Source organism: Molothrus ater, chromosome 3 (genome assembly GCF_012460135.2).
Source record: "Molothrus ater isolate BHLD 08-10-18 breed brown headed cowbird chromosome 3, BPBGC_Mater_1.1, whole genome shotgun sequence".
NCBI lineage: Eukaryota > Metazoa > Chordata > Aves > Passeriformes > Icteridae > Molothrus > Molothrus ater.
Genome location: NC_050480.2, coordinates 111,658,621 through 111,681,534, shown reverse-complemented (window position 1 = coordinate 111,681,534; position 22,914 = coordinate 111,658,621). Strand labels below are relative to the sequence as shown.

The 22,914-nt window shown below is 46.3% G+C and overlaps 1 protein-coding gene across 1 annotated transcript in view; it reads right to left on the bottom strand.

Annotated features, from left to right (window-relative positions):
• Nucleotides 1–445: 445 nt before the first annotated feature.
• The window catches only part of KIF13B (kinesin family member 13B), a 124,354-nt gene continuing 101,885 nt past the window's right edge, over nt 446–22,914 (bottom strand). The window contains exons 37-41 of the mRNA XM_036379870.2: nt 20,367–20,484; nt 19,078–19,211; nt 9,972–10,034; nt 7,538–8,510; nt 446–5,042 (exon numbers count right to left, since the gene is read on the bottom strand). Of these exons, the coding sequence (XP_036235763.1) occupies nt 4,759–5,042; nt 7,538–8,510; nt 9,972–10,034; nt 19,078–19,211; nt 20,367–20,484 (1,572 nt within the window). The 3' untranslated portion in view covers nt 446–4,758. The remainder of the gene's footprint in view (nt 5,043–7,537; nt 8,511–9,971; nt 10,035–19,077; nt 19,212–20,366; nt 20,485–22,914) is intronic.

Here is a 22,914-nt window from a genome sequence, read left to right as displayed (position 1 = left end):
CATGAAGCTGCATGGTGCCAAAGAGAAAGGAAATGATGTGGCCCAGGCAGGGGGTTTCAAGGACATCATGAAATGTTGAGGGGGGGGTCTCATCGCCCTGAGGCCTTGGCAGGGTTGGATGTGGCAGCTCCCTGAGGCACTGACCTCCTGGAGCAAGGCAGAGAAATCCTTGGGATCCTCAGACCACTGTGAATATCAGGAAAAAATTCTTTCCCAAAAGGGTGGTCAGGTACTGCTACAGCTGCCCAGGGAATGCTGGAATCACCATCCCTGCAGGGATTTAAAAGCCCTGTGGATGTGGCACTTGGGGACACGGGTCAGTGGTGGCCTTGGCAGTGCTGGGGAACCACTGGAATCAATTTTGGAAGCTTTTCCAACCTAAACTATTCCCATTCTAAACATTTTGGTGCCATGAACTGGAGCAACAAAGCACAGACATCCCAGCTCTAAAGAAGATGTTTATTCAGGTCCTGCAGGCGGCATCGCACGTATGATACAATATTACAGTCATTTAGTATGGTACAGAAATAATTAAAAACTTTACAGCTCATTACAAAGTCTCTTTGGATTTCAGCTCATTTAAAGTACACAGAGCCCCTGCAGGGTCTGACCCTGGCAGGGCCACACGAGCTCCCGGGGAACCCAACGGGATCACGGCTTGGGAACGGTGGAGAGGGCAGAAACCAAAGACGGACACGGGAGATGGAGCAACAAGACACTTGATCGTGACCCCACTGGAGGTGTTGTGAAGTGTGACCAGCCCACACCGTTCCTCACCACCTCATTCCCTAAAATCCAGGCACCCCGAGGCTGCAGCCCTCACTGCTGGCCCCGGGATAAGGCACTGGGAAAACGAAATGTTGTGCAAAGAACCGGAGGAACCAGCGGTGGGAGCATCACCATGGACAGGGCTGGACAACACCCAGGCCCTGCTCAGGTGGGGTCCCACCACTCTGGGGAGGAATGAGGGGGGTTCTGCCTTTGTAGGAGATGGTGTTGAACGTTCCACCCCAGCCAAGGACAAAGCCCTCTGTTCAAGGACCCGGGCGGTGCCACCACACAGAATTTGCTTCTCTTCGTTTTCCTCAACTCAACAACATCATGGAACAGCAAAGGGCCAGAACCTCGGGGTGAACAGGCTTGATTTTGGACATGGAGATCAAAACACCTCAAGAGCTGAACCTAACACAGGAAAAAGCCGTGGCTTGGCTTGAGAAAACACCTAGAAAGTCCCTCTGAGCAGCCTCCTCTTGGCTGGCTTGGTGCCACAGACACCCTGTGGGGAGGAGGGACCCCCAGCCCTGCAAACACAGGGGGGGATGGAGCCTTTCCAACCCAACAACGCCATTTCCCAAGAATCTGAGACCCACCCACAATTCAGGGACACAGCCAGCAGGACTGAACCCCCGAGAGACACCAGAGGAGATGAGACACTCGATACAAACGACACTCGCCCGCATTAAATCTTCTTCTTCCCTGTATAAAGTGCATGAAAATCTTGGAAATATCTGCATAGCTATTCACACACCAGCCTCAGTGCTGGGTGGTTCCAGTTAACAGCACCTCCTCCTTTAGGCTGAGAGCAGAGCTTTTCTAATATTATCAGTAAAAAATAGATATTATTACCTCCATGATGATTTTTCCCTCTTTTCTGGTCAATTGGCTTAACCGGGGCGAAGTAACAGATGGCTTTGAGTAAAGGAATGTGCACTCACTGTGCCAAAAATCTGAAAAACACCTTTAGAAAAGACCTCACTTGCCCAGGAAAGCTGTGAGGGAGCAGGAGAGAGTCAGGGAATCCTCCAGGAACACCCTCATGGCCAAATTTGATGGTTTTGGCTTTCTGGAACTTGTGCTGCATCAGGGCGATTTTAGGGTGCCATGTGAGGAGAGGTTTTGTTTCCAAAGTCAGGGGAAGGGATGAAAAGCAAGAAAGCTCTGAGCAAGGTCCTCCCACCATGAAGGCACCGTGGGCTCCTCGTGCTCTTCCTGGAACCACCCCAGCCCTGCTGGACAGATTTGCTTCCAGGAGCAGTTATCCCAGAGGAGGGATATCCCATAGCTATCCCAGAGGAGGGATATCCCATAGCTATCCCAGAGGAGGGATATCCCATAGTTATCCCAGAGGAGGGATATCCCATAGTTATCCCAGAGGAGGGATATTCCACAGCTATCCCAGAGGAGGGATGTCCCATAGTTATCCCAGAGGAGGGATATCCCATAGCTATCCCAGAGGAGGGATATCCCACAGCTATCCCAGAGGAGGGATATCCCATAGCTATCCCAGAGGAGGGATGTTCCACAGCTATCCCAGAGGGGGGATGTCCCATAGCTATCCCAGAGGAGGGATATCCCATAGCTATCCCAGCAGGTGTGGGCTGCTCTAAGCACCCTTCACATCCCTCTCTGTGGTTCTGCAGCACAACTGAGGGTGGGAGGAGAGGGAATCCAGCCCCTGGCCACGTGTCCCAGGTGTGCAAACACCAAACCACAGCCAGGGCTGGAGCCCAAACGGGCCAGAGGAGTTTATAACCAGCAGCAGAAAACAGGGAACCACCAAGCCAGCTCCTCCCCTTCTCTCCTGCAGCCTGGACACCTTTCCCTGGGGAAATCCTGGATTTCCAGCACAAGAAAAGAGGCTTCAAAAGGACTTGGAGGTTCCTCCCTTTGCATCTCCCCCAAAGGGGCCACTGAGCAAGCAGGGAGGAGTTTTAAAGACATCCCTAAACCCGAGTATCTGAAATGCTGAGACTAAAAACACACAACTCTGGGGAGGGGCTGCTTCGCGCCAGCTTCTTCCGGCAGCACATCAGAACAAAGTGCAATTAAAAACACGGTCAGGGTGGAGTTCAGGGAACCAACAAGGCAGTGTAAGAGGCATCAAATTAATTAGTGGGTGGTCTTTCATTGGCAAGACTCCTCAGACCCCAAAAGGAAGAGTTTCACTGTATGGGTTGCAGTTCATGAAACCGGTTTTAATTTTAAAACCCGGGATTTCAGCATCAGAATTCTTTACTACCAAATTCCTCCCCCATCGTGGTGTGGATGGACAGGAGCTTCGTGCAAAGGGAAAAAGAGGGAAAACTGTACACTAAAAATATCTTTAAAAAGCTGCTCTGTACATTTTATATTAAGATTTCTTGAGGAAAATTTAGGAAACACTGAAACTACTTACACCAAGCTGGAAGGATACACAACCCCTGGCAGTTCTACGCAGGCTGCATTGGAACCCAGCCCGCTTATTTCTGCTACAGATTAGTTTCTATTTTAATTTTATTCCTTCTGCATAAATGATATTAATTACAGTAAATCAGCATAATTATCTCCTTCACTAAGCATCCCTATCTCCTTTGATACCAATGGAGCTTTTCCTTGGACCTCAGAACCAGATGTTTAAGGCACTTGGATACCCACGGGCAGCGACTGGAGAGATATTAAAGTTTAATCATTAATTTAGCATCCTAAATAGTCCCCACGTAGATAAAACATCTATTGCTCAGGCTGTCCAATCCCCCCGTGATGACTAAACAAGATATAAACAGCTCAAGATAAAAAAATCTGTGGCTTTTCAGGATTTGATAGGAAAACCAGTGTTGGCCGATCCGTGCGTGGACACACAGACAGGGATACATCCCCTGTGCCACAGGCAGCTAAAAACCAGCCACAAATAAAATCAAGTTTTATAAAAGCCAGCCCAAACCTCCCCCTTTCCAAGAGAGAGGCTGGTTCTGGGGATGACAGAGGCACCTCCTCTTTGGATCGGCGCTCGGGACGGTGCTGGGAGAGCTCCTCTGTGGGGGATGATTGTAAAGCGCAAACATTTCACGTTTTAAAAGAATAAATAAAAATAAATAGACTGGATTGATCCTGTTATGAGGACAGAGACACCCTGCTTGGCAAAATTCCGAGTGTCTCCAAAGGCTGGGTGGGAACAGGGGAGCACTTCAGTGCTGACACCTCTGCTAAAATCCTCTTGGCCCACAGGGAGGAGCCAAGAGAAGGTCCTGCCACTCTGGGGCAAGTGAGAGAGGGGATCCTGTCATGGTGAGAGCAAACATTAAATGGACCAAAAATCAAAAATAAGACAGAGCTGGCCATGGGCTTTCTCCCATTCCCAACAAACCAGCTGGGAAGACCACACTGCTTTCCACAGGAGAGTGGGATAACGGGGCAGTGATCCAAACAGGCACTGGGCCCAGCCTCATAACCCAAGGGCTGCTGCTTCTGTAAATAAAGGGACTTTAGGGGTTCTTTATCTCCAAACAAAGTTCTGCTTTCACTTTTCTGCCCATCTGGAATCATTCCCACCTTGCCCTTTCACGGCGGATTACACGATACTGACACAGCTCTTACGGAATTACAACAGAGCTGTTGCTGTGGGGAGGCTCTTCAAGAACTGCCCTGCACTTCCAGGGAAGCACTGGTGCCTGGGGAGGATTTTGAGGCTGTTGGGAATCTGTGGTTTGACCGATTTTCCTCTGAAAGGAGGAAGAGAAGGAGCTCATTACACCCACCCAGCGCCGCGCGCCGGAACCGGCTGCCGTCGGCTGCCCCTGGAGGCGTCAGGATTTGGGACAGGAAACGAAGGATCCAGCACCACGACGAGGCAAAGAATTATCATGTCAATCACCCAGAGCAGAGAGAACAAACCCTTCATTAGTGTTTGCCACCAACTGGAAGTTGGGATGGTTGGTTTCGTTTCCCGAAGCCACCGGCTCCCCCGGCCGCATCCCAGGGCGTTTGCTGGGCTGGGATCTCTCAGTTTGCCCAGGATTTTCGGTTCTCTGCGTTCTTCTGGCTCTTCTCCAGTCTCAGAGTGGATCCTCCTTCTGCCTTGGCCAGGGCTGTGAGGGAGGCCAGGTTGGAGGCTGACCCGGAGAAGTTCCCGCTCCTCCTGTTCTCCGCTCCCTGCAGCCTCAGGCCGGAGCTGCGGCGCCGCGCGGGGCCCGTGGCTCTCCTGACCCTACCCGGCTTCACCAGCAATCCATAGCCCGGGTTACACCTGAAATACTGCTTCCCCCCGATGGAGCCGTCGTTCTTGCCTGCAACAAGACAATCAGAGTGGTTTGGGAAGGGTTAAATCCCATCCTGGTCCAACCCGGCACCTTCTGCTGTCCCAGGTTGCTCCAAAACCTGTCCAGCCTGGCCTTGGACACTTCCAGGGATGTGGAAGCCACAGATTCTCTGGGCCACCCTCACAGGGAAGGATTTTTCCCTACAAAATGGGGTTTATTCTGTGCAAATTGGTGCTACTGCACCCAGAGAAGGAGGCAAGGAAAACGTGCTGAGAGGGAGAACAAATGGTCCTTAAAAATACACCATGGAGGGAAAACTTCCCTGCTGAACCCCAGCAAGTGCCTCTGAATGGGACACTCTGCCTTGTCCTTTCTTCCCAATTGCTCTCTAATTTCTCCAAAAGTGGTAAATAACCACTTCTGTTACCAAAGTACCGGGAAGGAAGGAAAAGCAGACATTTAAAGAGCTTTTGGCTTTCTGAGCTGGCGTTTGAAGTTGAGGATTGTCATTCTTGCCAGGTTGTAAACCCTCCATAGAACAGGAAAGATAATTTCTCTGCGCTGGTGCTGTTGAGATCTTTCTATTCCTCATTTTAGATCATTTAAAATTCTCAGGGGAACTGTTCAGGGATTACTCCCATCCATAAAGGGAAGGTGGAAAGATCCAACAGCCCTTTAAATGATACTGAGTCACAGGTTTGGCTTTTGGGGTGTTTCCTTCCTCCTTCCACCAGCAGCACGTTGGGTCCAATGTATCCTCACATGGCCAGGACTTGGGATTTCCATGTCCCTGGAGTTCTATCCCTGTTTGCAGCGTGACAAAGACACCACTCTGTGACCACCTTCCCCAAGGGAAGCTCCAGATGTGCTCCAACAAATCAGGGTCTTATTCCTTGTGGAAACAGAAGGGGGTGAAAAGAAACATTCCAGCAACATCAGCAGCAGAGTCCTCAGCAGGCCAAAAATCTCCTGACTTTTCCATGGAAGCTGCTCCATAGAAATGTTACTGGGATGTTACAGAATCAGCACTGGAGCAGCCTGACAGAGGGAGGTGACCTTCCAAAATTGAAATGAATCTGTAAATATATATATATATATTTTAATTTTATTTTATTTTTTAATGAGGCACGAACCCAAGACTGAGGAACTACTACAGCTTGCAAAAGGATCAAGAGCTCCAGTTTGCTTTCCAGGGTGGAAAACTCCAGAGAGTTTTCTGAAAGCAGCTGGGAAGTCACTGCCCAGTTCAGCTCTGATGAGGACATGGGGAGGGCACAGGGAGATTTGGGATTTCTGGATCCTGGACAGTGTTGTGGTGGATGAACTGCTCCAACCCCAAATGTGCAGCAGGGAGGAGCGTGGGCTCCCAGGGATGTGCTGATTCACCACCCAGCCTGGGAATGCTGCACTTGGCTGAGAGGATTGGAATAAGGAGTTTTTCATGCCCTGGGTAACCCAAATTCTCTCACTGTCACTGCACTTCTCCTGGATTTTCCACTGGCACTCCCTGACTTCCCCCAGTCCTGGAGAGGAAAGGGGTTGGGAAGCCTGGACTCCAGCAGGGATCAATCCCAGCCATCATCTTCCTCTCCTCTCCTCTTGTGCTGGAGACAACCCATTCCCACATCAACAGGAGCAGCCTCCCCAGGAACTGCATCCTGGTTTCCAAAAAAATCCTGGAAACACTAAATTCTGGGAGTTCCACAGCTGTACAGACAAGAGTCAGGCAGGGATGAGATGCGAGATAGTGAAAGAAACCTCAAATTACCTGTATCACCTGGTGGTCAGGGGATGATTATTTCCTACTGCTTTTCACATATATAGGGGTGTATATATATATATATAGAGTGTATATATAGTATGTGTATATTTATATACATATACACTATATATATACTCTCTATATATATAGCATGTATATATGTGTATGTATATATTTATATATAGCGTACATATATATATAATGTGTGTATATATATACACACACACACACTATATATATATATACACACACAGAAATAGTCTTCTGCAATTTTAAAGCTTACTTTAAAATAAAATCCCATTACCTCTTAATACCTATTAAGAGACTTTGCAACTCATTTAGCCTAAATGTCCCTTTGAGCTAAATCCCACAACTCCTGTTGTGCTTTGAGCACCCTTATCCTCACAGCAGAAGCCCAGGAGAGAATCCTATGGACACAAGGCTTGTCCTGCAGCTGCTGCATGGAAGAGGAATCCTGATTCCTACTTCAGTGTGAGAAGCCAAGGAAATGACTGAAAAGGGACAGTCAGGGATCACAGAATGGTTTGGGTTGGGATCTCAAAGGGGTTGGGAGTGAGAGCAAGTCTGGAAAAAGATGACAGCAAGGAAGACCTTTTACATTCCCCTTTTCAAAATGCCTCCTGCAATGAGCAATAAACCCCCCAGTGGGTAATAAACCCCCCAAAAAAGCAGCTTTAAGATGAGCTCTGCCAGCTGGGACACACCAGCTGCTTCCCACCTGACCCAGGGGATGTTTTACCTGAAGGCAAATCCAGCTCCACACCAACCCATGTTCCTTCCTGGAAGTCTGTGGGCCCAATGTACCTAACAGTGCCCGTCTTATTGGTGCCAACTGTGACATATTCTCCCTCTTTCAGCCACTCAGGAATTTCGTTGGCATCTTCAGAGTCAGAAATCACCTCCAGTTTTTCCTCTGCTGTCTCTGACCCGTTGTGGTTCAGTCCACGGGCACTGGAGGTGCTCTTTTCTCCTTCCTGCTGCTCTTCTGTGCCCAGGGAACTGGTGGGGTCTGATCCCAGCATGCTGGTGAAGGATCTTAGCTCTGATGTTTTCACCTTCTGGATTTTGAAGGGCGAGGCTGCAGCGCTGGGCTGGTCGGGATGAGCTTTGGGAAACCCCAGTTCTGAAGCCCCAGTGGATGTTTCCTTTTTCCTGGCTGGTCCTGCTGACTCCACTGATTGTTTGGATATTGACTCCTTTGGAGTGGAGGTAGAGAGAAGAGGTTTTGCAACAGTGGCTGCAGTGGCATCGTTCCCCTGCTCGCTGGGACAAGGAGAAGTGCAAGACTTTCCATTCACTTCAGGGCTGTCCCTCTGTTTGGGGGGAGCACTTGGAAGGCTGAAGGTGGGGGGATTCTCCCTCTTTGTGGCCAGAGAGCTCTCAGGAGCCCTGTCCTGCACATCAGAAGGGACCTGAGCCGCTGCAGGAGCAGGGGAGTCACTCCCTGCAGGTGTTGGACCTCCCGGCTGAGCCACAGCGTCGCTTCCCGCTGCCAGGGCCTCGGAGAGGGTGGCTGTGGAGACACTGTGGGAAAAATACCCACTGGAGGCTTCACTCAGGGGGCTGGGAGGTCCCTCCTGGCAGTCCTGGGCCTGGGTGTCCCCTGTGGGCTGCTGCAAAGGCACTTTGGGTGTCTTCTCCAGACACTTGTCCGCCTCGGGCGTCTGCGCCGCCGTTTCCAGCGGCTGCTTTGCTGCTTCCTCTTGGTTCATCTGAAACACAGGGGGAGAGGGGCTGTGTTATCCAAAATACCTGGGCTAAAAGCACAGATCCCAGACCTCTGGCAAGCACCAAGGCTTTGAGCTTATCTAAATCCCTGTGTAGCTGCCATCTGCAGAAGATGGAAGCTGATCCCCAGTCAGCCCTGCCAGCGTGGAAGGATTGTCAGCTCACTCCTCCCATTAGTAAGGGAAGTGTCAACCCCAAGAAATACACTCCCCAATATTTACTGAAGAATTATTTATATTACAGGACTGGTCATTTGCTGTTTGAACAGCAGGATTTATATGGAATGGGAAGCAGCCATGATCCATAAGTCTCTCACAGTTATTTGGCTTAACCCACAGGGTGGATAAATCATCCCCCTGCACCTAAACTGTCATTTCTGTCCCCATTTCCAAATGCCATTCCCACCTCAGAGCCACCAGCACCTTGCACTTCCAGAGGATGAAATTAACTGCACCTCATGAGATTAACAGCCCATTTCAGTGATGTATTTCTTGGCTGTAAAGTTTACTAAATCTGATAGATCAATATCTTTTGCCAGCACATGTACTCTAAAAGATTAGGATGTCTCTAAATCTCTTTGGGAAGGAGGGAGGGGGAGAGTGCTAATAGGAAGGGGGGTGGAAAAAAAGAGGTTGGAAAAGGGCAGATTTGAACAAATCCTGTCTCAGGTGAACATTTTTGTTTATTATTCACAATTTTGTGATTTCTCCCATCTAGTGTCCCAAACTACAGGATTTTCAGCTTATTCCCAAAATGCCTTTTCCACTGGAAACTTAAGCAGCATTTGAAGAAAGAGGGATTTGACTGGATTACTAGAATTTCAGAACCAAAGGTTTGCTAAGTAAAATGTAATTTAAAAAAAAAAAAGTTTTTTTTAAAAAAAATATTCCAGCAGATTAAAAACATATTGTTCACTTTCCTATGGCAAGGGTGGTGTCCATCTGGACTCAGGAGCTTTGCTCTTTCTCTGGATTTTCCCTTTGGATAACACAGAGTTTTCTAAGACAATAAAAGCACAGTGGGAGGAAGCTGATGTGCTGCTCAGGAGACTGAAGTTCTGCTGCAAAGTGGGAGATCACAGGCTCTATTTTCTCTCCAGCTTAGCAAGAGTTTTTCCATGATATCACGACAAAAATGGGGAATTAAGCTCCACACTTAGAATAGCCACATCCTGCTTATAGACACAGTCAGAGCCTAGAAATTTTCCTTTTTAAAGCAGCAAACCAGCTAAATTTCAGCTAATTATCTGCTAATGCTTTCAAATATCAAAGTGGAAGCAGGAATAGGAGAGGAGGCTTTACCAGGACCTGAAACACCCAGCAGAATTTCACTGTCTCACAGCCAGGCAGCAGCACAAGTGCAACAGGTTTTAAACAGCTGAAGCTTTGGCCACCTCTGGCAGGTGAATATAAAAATTTTATCCTCACATCTTGGGATGTGCTCACCTGTTTTATCCTTGCAGCACTGGCCTCCAGACTGGCTGACTGAACCATAATTCGTGGGACAGCCTGGGGGGAGGGAAATGAAGAGAATCAGTCAATGACAGGATTAAATATTGGCAAACTGGTAAATGTTAAGGCTGGCATTTGAAATTTTGGGATCCCAAGCAAAGCTTTGTCATGAAAGGATGGAAAACTAAACTTTCAGTGGCTGAAATGGAGTTTGTCAAAAAAAAAAAAGAGGGAGAGAGGCTTTTTACACAGGCAGAGGGAATGGTTTTAAGCTAAAAAAGATTTAGATTAGATATGAGGATAGAATTCTTCCCTGTGAGGGTGGAGAGGCCCTGGCACAGGGTGCCCAGAGAAGCTGTGGCTGCCCCTGGATCCCTGGAAGTGTTCAAAAACCACCTGGATGTGGCACTTGAGGACATGGACTGGTCCTGACCATGGGGGTGGTGCTGGACTTGATCTTCAAGGTGTTTTCCAACTTTAAGGATCTATGGTTTGATCTCCAGAATTTTTCTCCTTTTCCAGTCTCTAAATTCAGTTTGGATCTGAGCATTATTGGCTTTAACACAAAAAGGAAGGCAGAATCCATGTCTGTGCATCCCCTTTTCCAGGAGGACATTCCTCCTGGCACTGACAATGAATGGCCCTCGCTTGCTCCATATTCAGGTTTTTATGTTGCAGATTTGAAGTAATCCCTCTCCTGAGAGCAGAGCAGCACATTGTGACACCTGATATAAATCTGAGGTTATGCTGTTGGCTTGGGCTGTCACACAGGAGGGGAAGGAGCCACCAGATCAGTAGAGAACCTCAGGAAAGGAACATGAAGAGAAGGAGAGAGGAGAAAAAGGCAGAAAAATCTCTTTAGCACTGTCAAATAATGCACTGCAAGGGCAGGTTCAGGCTCTGAGGGGCAGAGCTCCTTAAGGCAGACACATTACACAATTTGGGAGCTGCCTGCTTTTATTTTTTTATTATTTTCTTCCCCCAGGGATTCCTTCTGTACAAACACACAGGCAGTGCTCAGCTCCCAGACAAGTGATTCCCAGAACTCAGCACTGAAATCTTCCAGCTGAAGAGTGAGGAACCTTCTCTTGCATCCCTTCTAAGCCCAGTAAAGCAGGGATATGACTGATCTTACCCTCAAGAGGAATAAACATGGGAGAGAAGGGCAGCTTTTATTTATACAGAGATTGTGCCAGGCATTAAAAAACCAAAATGCTTCAAGGTAGAAAATAAAAAGACAAAAAATGGACAAAACCCCGAGAGGGTCACCAAATAAATTTTTTAAAGACATTAAAACTTCAGTTCAATAAAAGGAAGCAGGAGGGGAGGGGTTTTGGCTTGTTCCTAAACCTGCTAAATGAAAATTCACCCCTGGAACAGGGTTCAGAGCAAACTGGCCTCTGTTTGGGGTGCACAAGTTTGTGCATTTTGAGATCCTCACTGGGTCAGGACCTGGGGCTCCAGGAAGTAGATGGAATAGAATAAACCAATGAAGAACCCCTGCAAAGTTTAGGTTTTATAAAATTTGACCAGCCTTAATATCCAGAAATAAGAACTCAGAATTGGAATAAGGAAAAGTATTTAAAGCAGTTAAATCAATGCCTTTGATTCCCTTTTCTCCCTTTAAAAAAACAAATAAAATGTTTGTTTGGGTTTTTTATCTCTCAGAATAAACCAATGAAGAACCCCTGCAAAGTTTAGGTTTTATAAAATTTGGCCAGCCTTATTATCCAGAAATAAGCACTCAGAATTGGAATAAGGAAAAGTATTTAAAGCAGTTAAATCAGTGCCTTTGATTCCCTTTTCTCCTTTTAAAACAAATAAATAAAATGTTTGTTTGGGTTTTTTATCTCTCCAAAACCTCCAATCTTACAACTTGCAAATCCCCAAAAATCTAAAAATCCAGTTGGCATCACAGAGCAAAAGAAAGAAAACCATTAGGCTTTAATCACTCCTCATCCAATTCTCCTCCTGAAAGGATGACAGATCGCCAAACTACAGAAAATGTGCCATGCAAAGTTTAGAAAAACAGGGAGAAAAAAGGAATTCTGAGGGTGCTGACAAGAAGCAGCAGGGCAGGAAACCCCTCAGAGGGCACCACACCAGACCTGTGGGATGAAATGCAGTCAAATTCCTTGGGGAGGAGGCTGAAAACAAAGTGTTGGGACTATATGGGAAGACACTGCTGGATGAAAAATATTTCTGGATCCAGAGCCAAATTCTATCATTAAATGTTTGTAGGCAGTGGCTGCTAAACTTGATGTATCTATTTATCCAGGAGCCTTTTACAGTGATGGATTCTGGCAGAATTTCTTCAACCAAGCTGACAAAACACAAGAGTGAGGGAGAACATGAAAGCTTTGCACTTTAAAGCATCTTTGATTGTCTTCTCCTAAGAGCTGCTGCTCTGTGCAGGGAGGTGATGAGGATATAAAAAGCTGCACATGCCCAAGGTGGGTGCACTCACATCCCAGAAATCCCCCAAGGGCTGGGATGGTCCCACACTTTGGGCAGCAGGGGAGGAGAGGGGGGGGATTCTGCCCCTCTCAGGTCAGACCCCACCTGCAGAGCTGCCCCAGCCCTGGGGCCAACAGCAGAAGGACCTGGAGCTGCTGGAGAGAGACCAGAGGAACCCACAGAGATGCTCCAAGGGCTGGAGCCCCTCTGCTCTGGGGCCAGGCTGGGAGAGCTGGGGGTGCTCACCTGGAGAAGAGAAGGATCCAGGGAGAGCTCAGAGCCCCTTCCAGGGCCTAAAGGGGCTCCAGGAGAGCTGGAGAGGGACTGGGGACAAGGCATGGAGGGACAGGACAAGGGGAAATGGCTTCAAACTAAAAAAAAGTGGAGATTTGGGTGGGATATTGGGAAGGAGTTGTTCCCTGTGAGGGTGGAGAGGCCCTGAGGTTGCCCAGAGAAGCTGTGGCTGCCCTGGATCCCTCAAGTGTCCAAGGCCAGGCTGGACAGGGCCTGGAAGCAACCTGGGATGGTGGAAGGTGTAAGGTGTCCCTTGTCCTGTCCCTCCATGCCTTGTCCCCAGTCCCTCTCCAGCTCTCCTGGAGCCCCTTTAGGCCTTGGAAGGGGCCTCTGAGCTCTCCCTGGAGCCTTTTCCAGACTGAGCACCCCCAGCTCTCCCAGCCTGGTCCCAGAGCAGAGGGGCTCCAGCCCTTGGAGCATCTCTGTGGATTCCTCTGGACTCTCCACAGCTCCACGTCCTCCTGCTGCTGGCCCCAGGGCTGGGGCAGCTCTGCAGGTGGGGTCTGACCTGAAGAGGGCAGGGGGTGGGACTGGGTGAGCTTCAGGGCTCCTTCCAACCCAAACCATTCCAGGATTCCACGGTGATTCTATCAATCTTAGATTTAATTTTTTTTTTGACATTTTCTGCTCACTGAGAGGTCCCTTTGCACCATCTCTGAGGTGACCAAAGGAGAGCCCAACCTGCCACACTGGTGAGCTCGAAGAGCAAAAGCATTTGTGTGTCACTCCCCAGTTACAGAGACACCAACATTAATCCTGAATGAACATTTTTTTATCCCATATATTCCACATCTATAGAATGGCCACCTCTTCAAAGAGCTCAGCAGAACACATTTGGTATTTCTGTGTCATTAAGCACTTTGTGAAATGCCTCTGGCAGCAGTGACTGATGCCTTCAGTGCAAAGCCTTTGATTTGGTGTCACTTGGATGAAAATCCCTCAGCATTAACACTCAATATGCAGAAAGTTCAGTGGCATTTAAGAGAACAAATCAGGCCAGTGCAGCCAAGAATTGCCCTGTGAATGCCAGGAATGGCTTAGCCAAGGTTGATACAATCCTAAAGGGATTTTATCCCAAACCTCCACTGTTCTTTTTGCTTTCCCATCCCCAGACAGGAGTGGCTGAGCCCAAGGGACCCTCCCACTGACAATGTTATGGAGCCATCGCTATTTAACAGCAGCTACTGGGAACTTCTGCAGCAAAACAGAGATTTAAATCATTAAACAGAGATTTAAATCAGTTTGGAGCACTCAGGATAAAATATTTCCACGAGGTGTGCATGGGAATGCAGGGAGGAATCCAAAAATTCCCTAGTACACTGTCCCCAAAAAAAGATTCCACCTTTAAAAGGTACCTCCCTGCCCCAACAATATTCATCTTGAAACTTATTTTAAAATTGACTGCAAAGTCATTAATCACTCAAATATAGAATCTCCCACCTTCCACAAGGAGATCTGAAATCCAGTGCAAGTTAATTTGTTGGGGTTTTTTTTTGTGTTTGCTCATTTTCTTCTCTAAACACACCCTGTATTTAAATATTAACCCAAACAACTCCCTCTTATTTCACAGTCCCTATGTGAAATGTCTCAGCCTGTAGTAAGACATCAGAATTCCCCACTTCTAGTACAATTTATACAAAATTACCCACACCATTTCCTATGCAGCTCAATTACTTCGTTTCTAGGTCCTGGCAGATTAAAAGAGTAATTCATACCCATTTTTAAGTTAGCTTACAAAGAAATTCGAGTGGTTTGAAACTTCCAAAGCCAGTTTTCCACACTCATTCTCATCAAAAACTATTTGTGTTTGAGGATGACAGGGAAAACTGAGCTCAGAAAGAAATCAAAACACCAACAACTGAGTCACAAGGAGACACACGAGCTCTGCTGTGCAGCTCTGCTGACTGCAGCATCCAAATGATTTTTCACTTGGAACTCTGAAGGAAAAAAAAAGCCTTCAAGATGTTAAAGAAGGTTCTCTGAGGCCACATTATTTACATTTGATTAAGGAATGTCAGTTCTAGCAATTATACTGTGCACCAGGCCCATCCATGAAACTGTTATTTTTTAATGGACTGCCAGAAAAGGGTTTTGTCTATTTAGAAAGCCTTTCATTAACTGCATTTCATTAGTTTTTAAGATTAATTTCTATGCCTGCATCAGAAGGTGGAAGGAAAAGAAGTGACAGCTGCCCTCTCCATGTGGCTACACCATAAAGCAAAAATGGAAATTCAAAGAGTTTATCTTTTTTTTTGTTTTATTTTAAGTAAATCTGTGACTCAAGATCTCTCTCTCTCAAGACATCTGAGCATCCAAAAAGATTCTTGGATAGGAAGGTGACCAAAATCCACTCACCAAATTGGCCACAGTAATTTCCTTCTGCCACAGCAATGCCAAAAACCCAGAAAGTGGAATTTGATATGTCCATTTTTAATGTCAGCACCCAGTGATGCCCTGAAATGTGATTACACAGGCAGTTCCTGGAGAGCCACGGGGTCACAAGGGAAAAGAACAGGAATTCTGCTTGGGGCACACTGGGAAAGCCTCAGCATGTGAATAAAAGAAGAGGAATTTCAATTCCTGCCTAATATAATTAAGCACAGGCAGATGAAACTCTGCTTCTCCCTCCACCTGCATATTTTAAACAAGGATTTTAAGCTTCTCCCCATCAGCAGGGAGGGTCAGAAGGCTCCAAATCTTACACTCTGGTTCTCAGCTTTTTCAAGAATGGGCTGGGAAAATAAAAAGCAATTCCAGCCATTGAGAAAGCTTTAAATTGTTGGGGCTTTTTTTATTATTTACAGACTACTAGCAATTAATTTAAAGGCACCAGATAAAGGAGAAAAGAGGCATTTTCTAACTTTAAAGTATATAAACAGCTTCATCAGAACCCAATCTTTTAGGTACATAAACAGCTTCATCGGAAGCCATTCTGCAAGTTACATAAAGAATCCTATTATGCCAAATTAATTCAATCTAACTAATTAGAGAGCAGGAAGTTCTTTCAATTATTTTATGTGCTGTCTGAGAAACACACTTGAATACGAGAGCAGATTTCATTAATTGCGGTTCATTATTCTCCAGATTAGTTACTAAACTTGCAGCAGAAGGTCAAAGACAGCAATTTTGTTCACTGCCACCACCTTGACTGGGATGTCTCTGCCTTTTTTTTTGTTTTTGAAGCACAAGGACCCACTCCAAACAAGGGGAGATCACTTTGTAAAGGTAATTTTGGGTGGGCTCGCCCACTTTAATGTTGATGCCGCTCCAAGCAATGGGCAGGACTGAAATAAAAAGCTGCTAAAATAATTTTAAAAGTGTATTTTAATAATCACTGATCAGGACTGATCTCCTTTTTTACCAGCACGGGATCAGAGATCTGGTACCACACTCACTTGGAATAGTCATGGTGAACTTAACTCCAAACCTGGAAAAAGGTTCAGTCCTGTTCCTTGGAAATCTGCTTTTCATGGAATCATGGAATATCTTGAGCTGGCAGGGACCCATAAGGATCACTCAGTGCAAGCCCTGGCCCTGCACAGAGACCCCAACAATCCCACCCTGAGAGAGCTGTCCAAACCCTCCTGGAGCTCTGGCAGCCTTGGGAATGTCACCATTCCCTGCGGAGCTGTTCCAGTGCCCGAACACCCTCTGGGGGAAGAACCATTTCCCAAAATCCAACCTGAATCTCCCCATATCTCAGGTCCCAGCCCAGGAAAGGATGATTCAGATCCTCCCATGCCCTTTGTCATTTCAATTCCTGAACCTTGCTCTCCCAAATTGTTCTTTACAGCAACAAAACTCCAGCAGTTCCCAGTTAAGGGTCAGATTCCTTTGCAATTAGAGCCAAGAAAGTCCTTTAGGCTTTGCCTCTCCCTTACAGGATTTTCTCCCACCTTGCACATTCATTTATGTCCCCTGCCACTGTGCACTGAAATTTCCTTCTCCCACAGCCTTGGAGGTGCTGTTCTGTATTCCCTGAGGCTGAGAAAGATCTCAGAAAAATTATCAGAGCTCAATTTTGGTGTCCCCTCCGTGGCGCAGTTTCTCCAGCTCCACAGGAGTTCCTGACTGCCTGGAGTGACCCCCTGAGCCCCCCATGTCCCCCTGTGTCCCTCAGCCATCCATCACCACCCCCAGCTCAACTCCCATGCCCACATTTGCATCCTCAGGCCATTAGAAAGAGGCAGCACTGGAAATTATGGATGGGATGGGATGGGATGGGATGGGATATTGATGATCTTCAAAAGCCAGATTTGCTGTAAAGGCACCTCTTCATTTTTGTGCTGCACGGAAGAAGCTGGAGCTGATTTTGGGGCAATTCCTTCTGTTTTGTTTTTTTTCTGTCTTCTGTGTATCTTTCCTTAGGGTGGGATTAGGAAAAGGTTTTTTCCCCAGAGGGTGTTGGGGACACTGGAAGAGCTCCCCAGGGAATGGTGACATTCCCAAAGCTGCCAGAGCTCCAGGAATGTTTGGACAGGATGGGACTTTTGGGGTGTCTGTACAGGGCCAGGGCTTGGATCAATGATCCCTGTGGATCTCTCCACCTCAGGAAATTCCACAATTCCCTGGGATTGCTGACAGCAGTGAAAAAGCCCCATTTCCCTATGGATAAAGCTGCAAGGAATTTGTAAAACCTCTTAAGCCATGGAGGTGCACTTGCAATGCAGCTGATTTGTTCCATTGCAAAACTTGAAAGTAGAGAAAAAATCCAACATTTCATTACATTACACAGACCCACTGGTCATGGAAACCCTGAGCTGCTCTCCAGTGCAAGCACTGAAGCACCACCCTACTCCTCTTATTTTTTTTAAATAACAAAGCATTAATAGCATTTTCCCTCCTATTAAAAATTGCTGAGATCATGACCTGGTTGACTTTCCATAGTAATCCATAACATAAACTAAAATCTCATTAAAGAGATGTCTCTGTAGTTTAAAAGTTGATTTCAAGACAAATCATCCAGGACTGATCTTGAACAGGAAAGGAGTGGGAACAGGTGGTTAGACTAGAGGCAGGAAATTAGGCCTCGTTTCTCCTCTCAGCTCTCACTGATTCACTGAGGATTCAAGAAGGTGTGAAAGGCTCTCACTGCAATTGTAAGAGCACCTATTTGCATCTTTCCATACCCAAATACCTTTAAAGAAAGTCACCCCCTTCATTTTAATTCTCTACAGTTCATAGATGAGGGAGTTTGTACAATTCCAGCCTCAGCACCAAGCAAAAGGTGAGATTAAAATGTAAAATGAATCCCCAATCAAGCTAAGAGTATTTTAAAACTGCCTTGTTCTTATTTGTGCCAGAAATTTCTTTTAAAAATATTTAAGTGTTAGTACATTTATTTTTGCTCTATTTAATATTTTACAGTACTTCTATTATGCCAAAACAACTTCCTGGGATGTTCTTGTAACAGCAGGTTTAGTTGTAGCAAACAAAATATCTGGATTCATCCACAAAAAAAAAAAAAAGAGTTGTTCAGGGATTTTAGAGTTTGTTTGGAGGAAGATATTCTTGAAAATGTTTGCCTGCATGGCAAGAGGTGAAGAAAAGTCTGAGTTAGTAAGTGATGAGCTTCCAGAACTCCAGGCAGAGAAGAGGGTGAGAGCAGAGCCAGAATGGAATCCCAAAACCTTTCCCACCAGATCTGGCTCCAGATTCATCTTCAAAACTGTTTGTTAAACCTTCAACATTTACTCTAGAGGGAAATATTCCTTTATAAATAAATATTCCTCAAAAATAAAGGAGATTACATGATTTAGAATGGGATTCTCTATTTCATCTGGCGTTTTTTTAAAGACAGAAGTGTTTTTCCAGTCAGCCTGACTGTGCATCAACCTCTGCTCAGAGCACAGGAGCCACATCTGGAGCAGGTGGGAGCTCTGCAGCACAACACCCAAAAGGGAAAAAAGGAAATCAAATGCTTCCCTGACATGTGGAAGAGATAAGAATGAACAAAACAACTGCCCCAAGTACACAGGGAAAGATGGTAAAAGGTGACACAAGCTGGGATGAGGGGTGGGGATTTGAAATAAGGAATTAAAAATAGAATTACATTTTCCTCCTGGCAATACACAAACAACAAGTGCCCTTCATAAATTTTACCATTGTTGCTGTGAGTGGGAGGCCCATAAATCACCCTGGGAGTGGAGCTGGCACTTGGAAAAAGCCAAGTGGGTTGAGTGTGTGTCAGTAAGTTCCAGCAGCTCCACTAACCCTGGACAGGATGGAGGGGAAATGGATCAAAAGCTTGGTTTGCTCTGCACCAACTTTTCTAAAACATCTCTCTGCCAGCAAGCCCAGCAGCACTCACTCACCAATACTGGATTTTGTGGGTGATTTGATGCCTTACCTGCTGTGCAAGGGGAGAGCTCTGCCTGCCCTTCTTCTCATCTCTAACAGGGAACAGGGACTTCAGCAGCTTTGGCATCTGAGGCACGAAGGACTTGACAGGATTCAGGTAGGAAGCAGCCAGGCTACCAATACCTGTTGGAAAAACAAAATATTCAAACATGAAAAGAATTATTCTTTGGAGAAAGGGAAAAAAAAACAAACCTCCAAAGCTGACCCAAAACCTTCTATAAACATTTTTTAAAAAAAGGAAGCTTTAACTTTTAAAACTTCTTTTCTAAGATGACTTCTGTAGTCAAAGAATTAGCCAAGGGAAAGCACTCTCTGACTTTTAGTGACACTCAGGAGCTGTGACTTTATTGAGCAGTGACTTTATCCCACATTTAGGAAGTTCCCTGAGCTGTACCTGGATCAGGGGAGTTTTGTGAGTTAAAGAAGAGCCCTACCTGGATCAGGGGAGTTTTGTGAGTTAAGGAAGAGCCTTACCTGGTTCAGGGGAGTTTTGTGAGTTAAAGAAGAGCCTTACCTGGATCAGGGGAGTTTTGTGAGCTGAAGAAGAGCCCTTACCTGGTTCAGGGGAGTTTTGTGAGTTAAAGAAGAGCCTTACCTGGATCAGGGGAGTTTTGTGAGCTGAAGAAGAGCCCTTACCTGGTTCAGGGGAGTTTTGTGAGTTAAAGAAGAGCCTTACCTGGATCAGGGGAGTTTTGTGAGCTGAAGAAGAGCCCTTACCTGGTTCAGGGGAGTTTTGTGAGTTAAAGAAGAGCCTTACCTGGATCAGGGGAGTTTTGTGAGCTGGAGAAGAGCCTTACCTGGATCAGGGGAGTTTTGTGAGTTAAGGAAGAGCCTTACCTGGATCAGGGGAGTTTTGTGAGTTAAGGAAGAGCCTTACCTGGATCAGGGGAGTTTTCTGAGTTAAAGAAGAGCCATACCTGGATCAGGGGAGTTTTGTGAGTTAAAGAAGAGCCTTACCTGGTTCAGGGGAGTTTTGTGAGTTAAGGAAGAGCCCTTACCTGGATCAGGGGAGTTTTGTGAGTTAAAGAAGAGCCTTACCTGGATCAGGGGAGTTTTGTGAGTTAAGGAAGAGTCTTACCTGGATCAGGGGAGTTTTGTGAGTTGAAGAAGAGCCTTACCTGGTTCAGGGGAGTTTTCTGAGTTAAGGAAGAGCCTTACCTGGTTCAGGGGAGTTTTGTGAGTTGAAGAAGAGCCTTACCTGGATCAGGGGAGTTTTGTGAGTTAAAGAAGAGCCTTACCTGGATCAGGGGAGTTTTGTGAGTTGAAGAAGAGCCTTACCTGGATCAGGGGAGTGGTTCTGCTGCCCAGAGCCTGGCAGGGAGCTACGAGATGGACTAATGCCTCTACTGGAGTTTGTGGCACCTTGGGACACATCTTGCTGACTCTCCCACCGACCCTAGAGGGGAAAAAAAAAAAAGGTTTTTTTCCAAGTTAGTACAACAGCAGGAGCACAGCAATCCTGACACAGCCTGCACAGCCCCTCTGCCAAGCCCAGAGTGCCAGAGCTGAGGAAAGACCCTTCCCCAGAGCTGTTTTAGTTGGCAGACCCAGCCCTGCAAAGATGAGCACCCTCAGCATAAAGGCACAGAAAAGGTTTATTTCTAGACCTCACAGCTGTAATATTTCACTCACTTATGCTGCTGTGTTGTGGAAGCTGAGTATGTTACAACCAGGTGAAAATAATATGGTGCTGTCTGCCCAAAATTCCTGAATATTTTGTGTAACTACTCAGGAGAAGTGGAAGCAGTGCCAGGAAAAAGGGTGAGGACAGAGCTTTAAACAAGACAAGAAATACAAGACCTAAAGGCAGGATATTTGTGCCTGGAGTCAGAGAAAGGAGGAATTAAACACATCAACAGGAAGCAACTGTGGCACTGCAAAGTTTTCTGGCAAAGAGAAAGCTGGAATATCCCAGCTGTGGATAGCAGGACAAAAAAGATGAGGACAGGTTAGGGTTAAGACATGGGTTTTGAAGATTATTTTCAGCCCTACAAGAGCCTGATGCAGATGAGGAAGAAACAGTGACAGAGAAAAGAGCAGCTCCTTTGCCTTCCCAGATCCCAGGGCTCTCTGGTTGGGTTTTCCCTGGATCCCACACACCAGGGGTGATTTCTCTTGCTTTTACAAAGGTCCACTGTGGTTTTGGAACTTTCCTCTCAAACTCACAGCCAGACACTGGCTCAGTGACAAAGCCTCTTGGCTAACAGAGAGAAACTCCAGGCCACTGTTTCACAGCAGCATGTGTGTGTGAAGAATCTGTGTGTCCAAATCCATTTTTTATTAATTCTTCTATCTTGCTAGGCAAAATAATTTATAAATTTGTCTGCAATGATTACTCCAAGTGACTGTCCAGGGTGTGGCCCTGCTGGAAGTGAAACCAGAATTCCACAGGGTTGTCCTGAAAACACCTGAGGGAGGCACACATGCAAAATCAAACTGCCAAAGCAGCGCCTTCTCCTTCACCTAATTTAGAGGAGAGGAAGGCAACTCAATACCCATTTATGAGCCTATGGGTCAAAAAAGTCCAGGCTCAGACTCTTCAAGAAGTCTCAGGGTCTTGTGGGAAAGCGTTGTCCTGTTCAGGTGGCAAAATGTTCTCAGGATGAGCGTGCAAAGCTTCACCTTTCCACAATCAGGGGTTGCAAGGACAGGATGGTATAGCCAAAAAAAAACCTCTGAAGTCTAATCCCTGATAAAAACTGAAGTCCAATCCCATTTAATTTTCTGGTGAAGAGTTGTGCTATGGTTAGTGCAAAATCTGATTTTATTGTACACCTGAATTTTGCTTGTGTTTTGAAAGACGTAACAGGAAGAGAAATACTTTCACAGTAAAAAGGTGCAGGAGTTATAAGGGATGGAAGGACCTGCTGCATCCTAGACCATAAGTTTAATGTATTTTTTCCTGGAGGAAGAGGGGGAAAATGTGGTTTTTCAAGTAGCTCCCCACTGCTGGATGCAAGGAATTAATCTGACCTTGAACATAAAAATAATGACAGGCAGCCAAACTAATCTTAACTGGAACCTGAAGTCATGAATGTTTCACAAATAATAAATAAGCCAGGATAGGAGGAATAGATTTCTCCACTGGGTTGAAGGTCATGGTGAGCAGCCCAGGGCAAGAATCATTTCCATTTGGATCTATAAGTCAGTCCCAGGGAAGCTGCTCCTGCTTTGAATAGCCAAGTAACCTCACTTGGGCAGAGCAGGACCTGTCCTCAGCCCTCCTGCTCCAGGTACAGCCAGTGCTGCACCTGGGAAGACAAATTTGGGATAACTGATGGGTGTCTGAGGTCACTGAGGCACCCTAAAAGTGAAGCTGATGGAGGCCAGGCTGGGAGCAGCAGCGGTTTGTAAAGCTGCTGGTTTTGAGGACTTTGGTGTTTAAACCCTTCTTGGAAGCTTCCTGCTCTGCCCCTGCCTTGAGCCTCCAATTCCAGCATCATCTTTGACCTGCAACTCGTTTATTTCTTACACACATCCAAGAGTCGTGTCTGAGGCTGGAAAACTCCACAAAATGCTTCTTTCCTATTCCTCATCCCCAAAATCTTATTTTTTTGGGCTTTCGTGTTTCTATCAGTGCAGATTTCTCTCAGGTTGCCTTATCATGTGCAGAGATTAATAAAAAAATAGAAGACTCAAACCAAATAGCACAAGAATCAAACTAATCTTGAAATACTGGTTTTGTTTCCTCCTGGCCTAGTCTGTCATCACCCTGGTTGATGTTGGCACTGATTAGGAAAAAGAGCTATGGAAGAGTGAAAAGCATCTGAAAGCTTCGTTTCTGGAGAATATAAAGCTTGATTAGTGATCCTTTTGGATCTTGGGA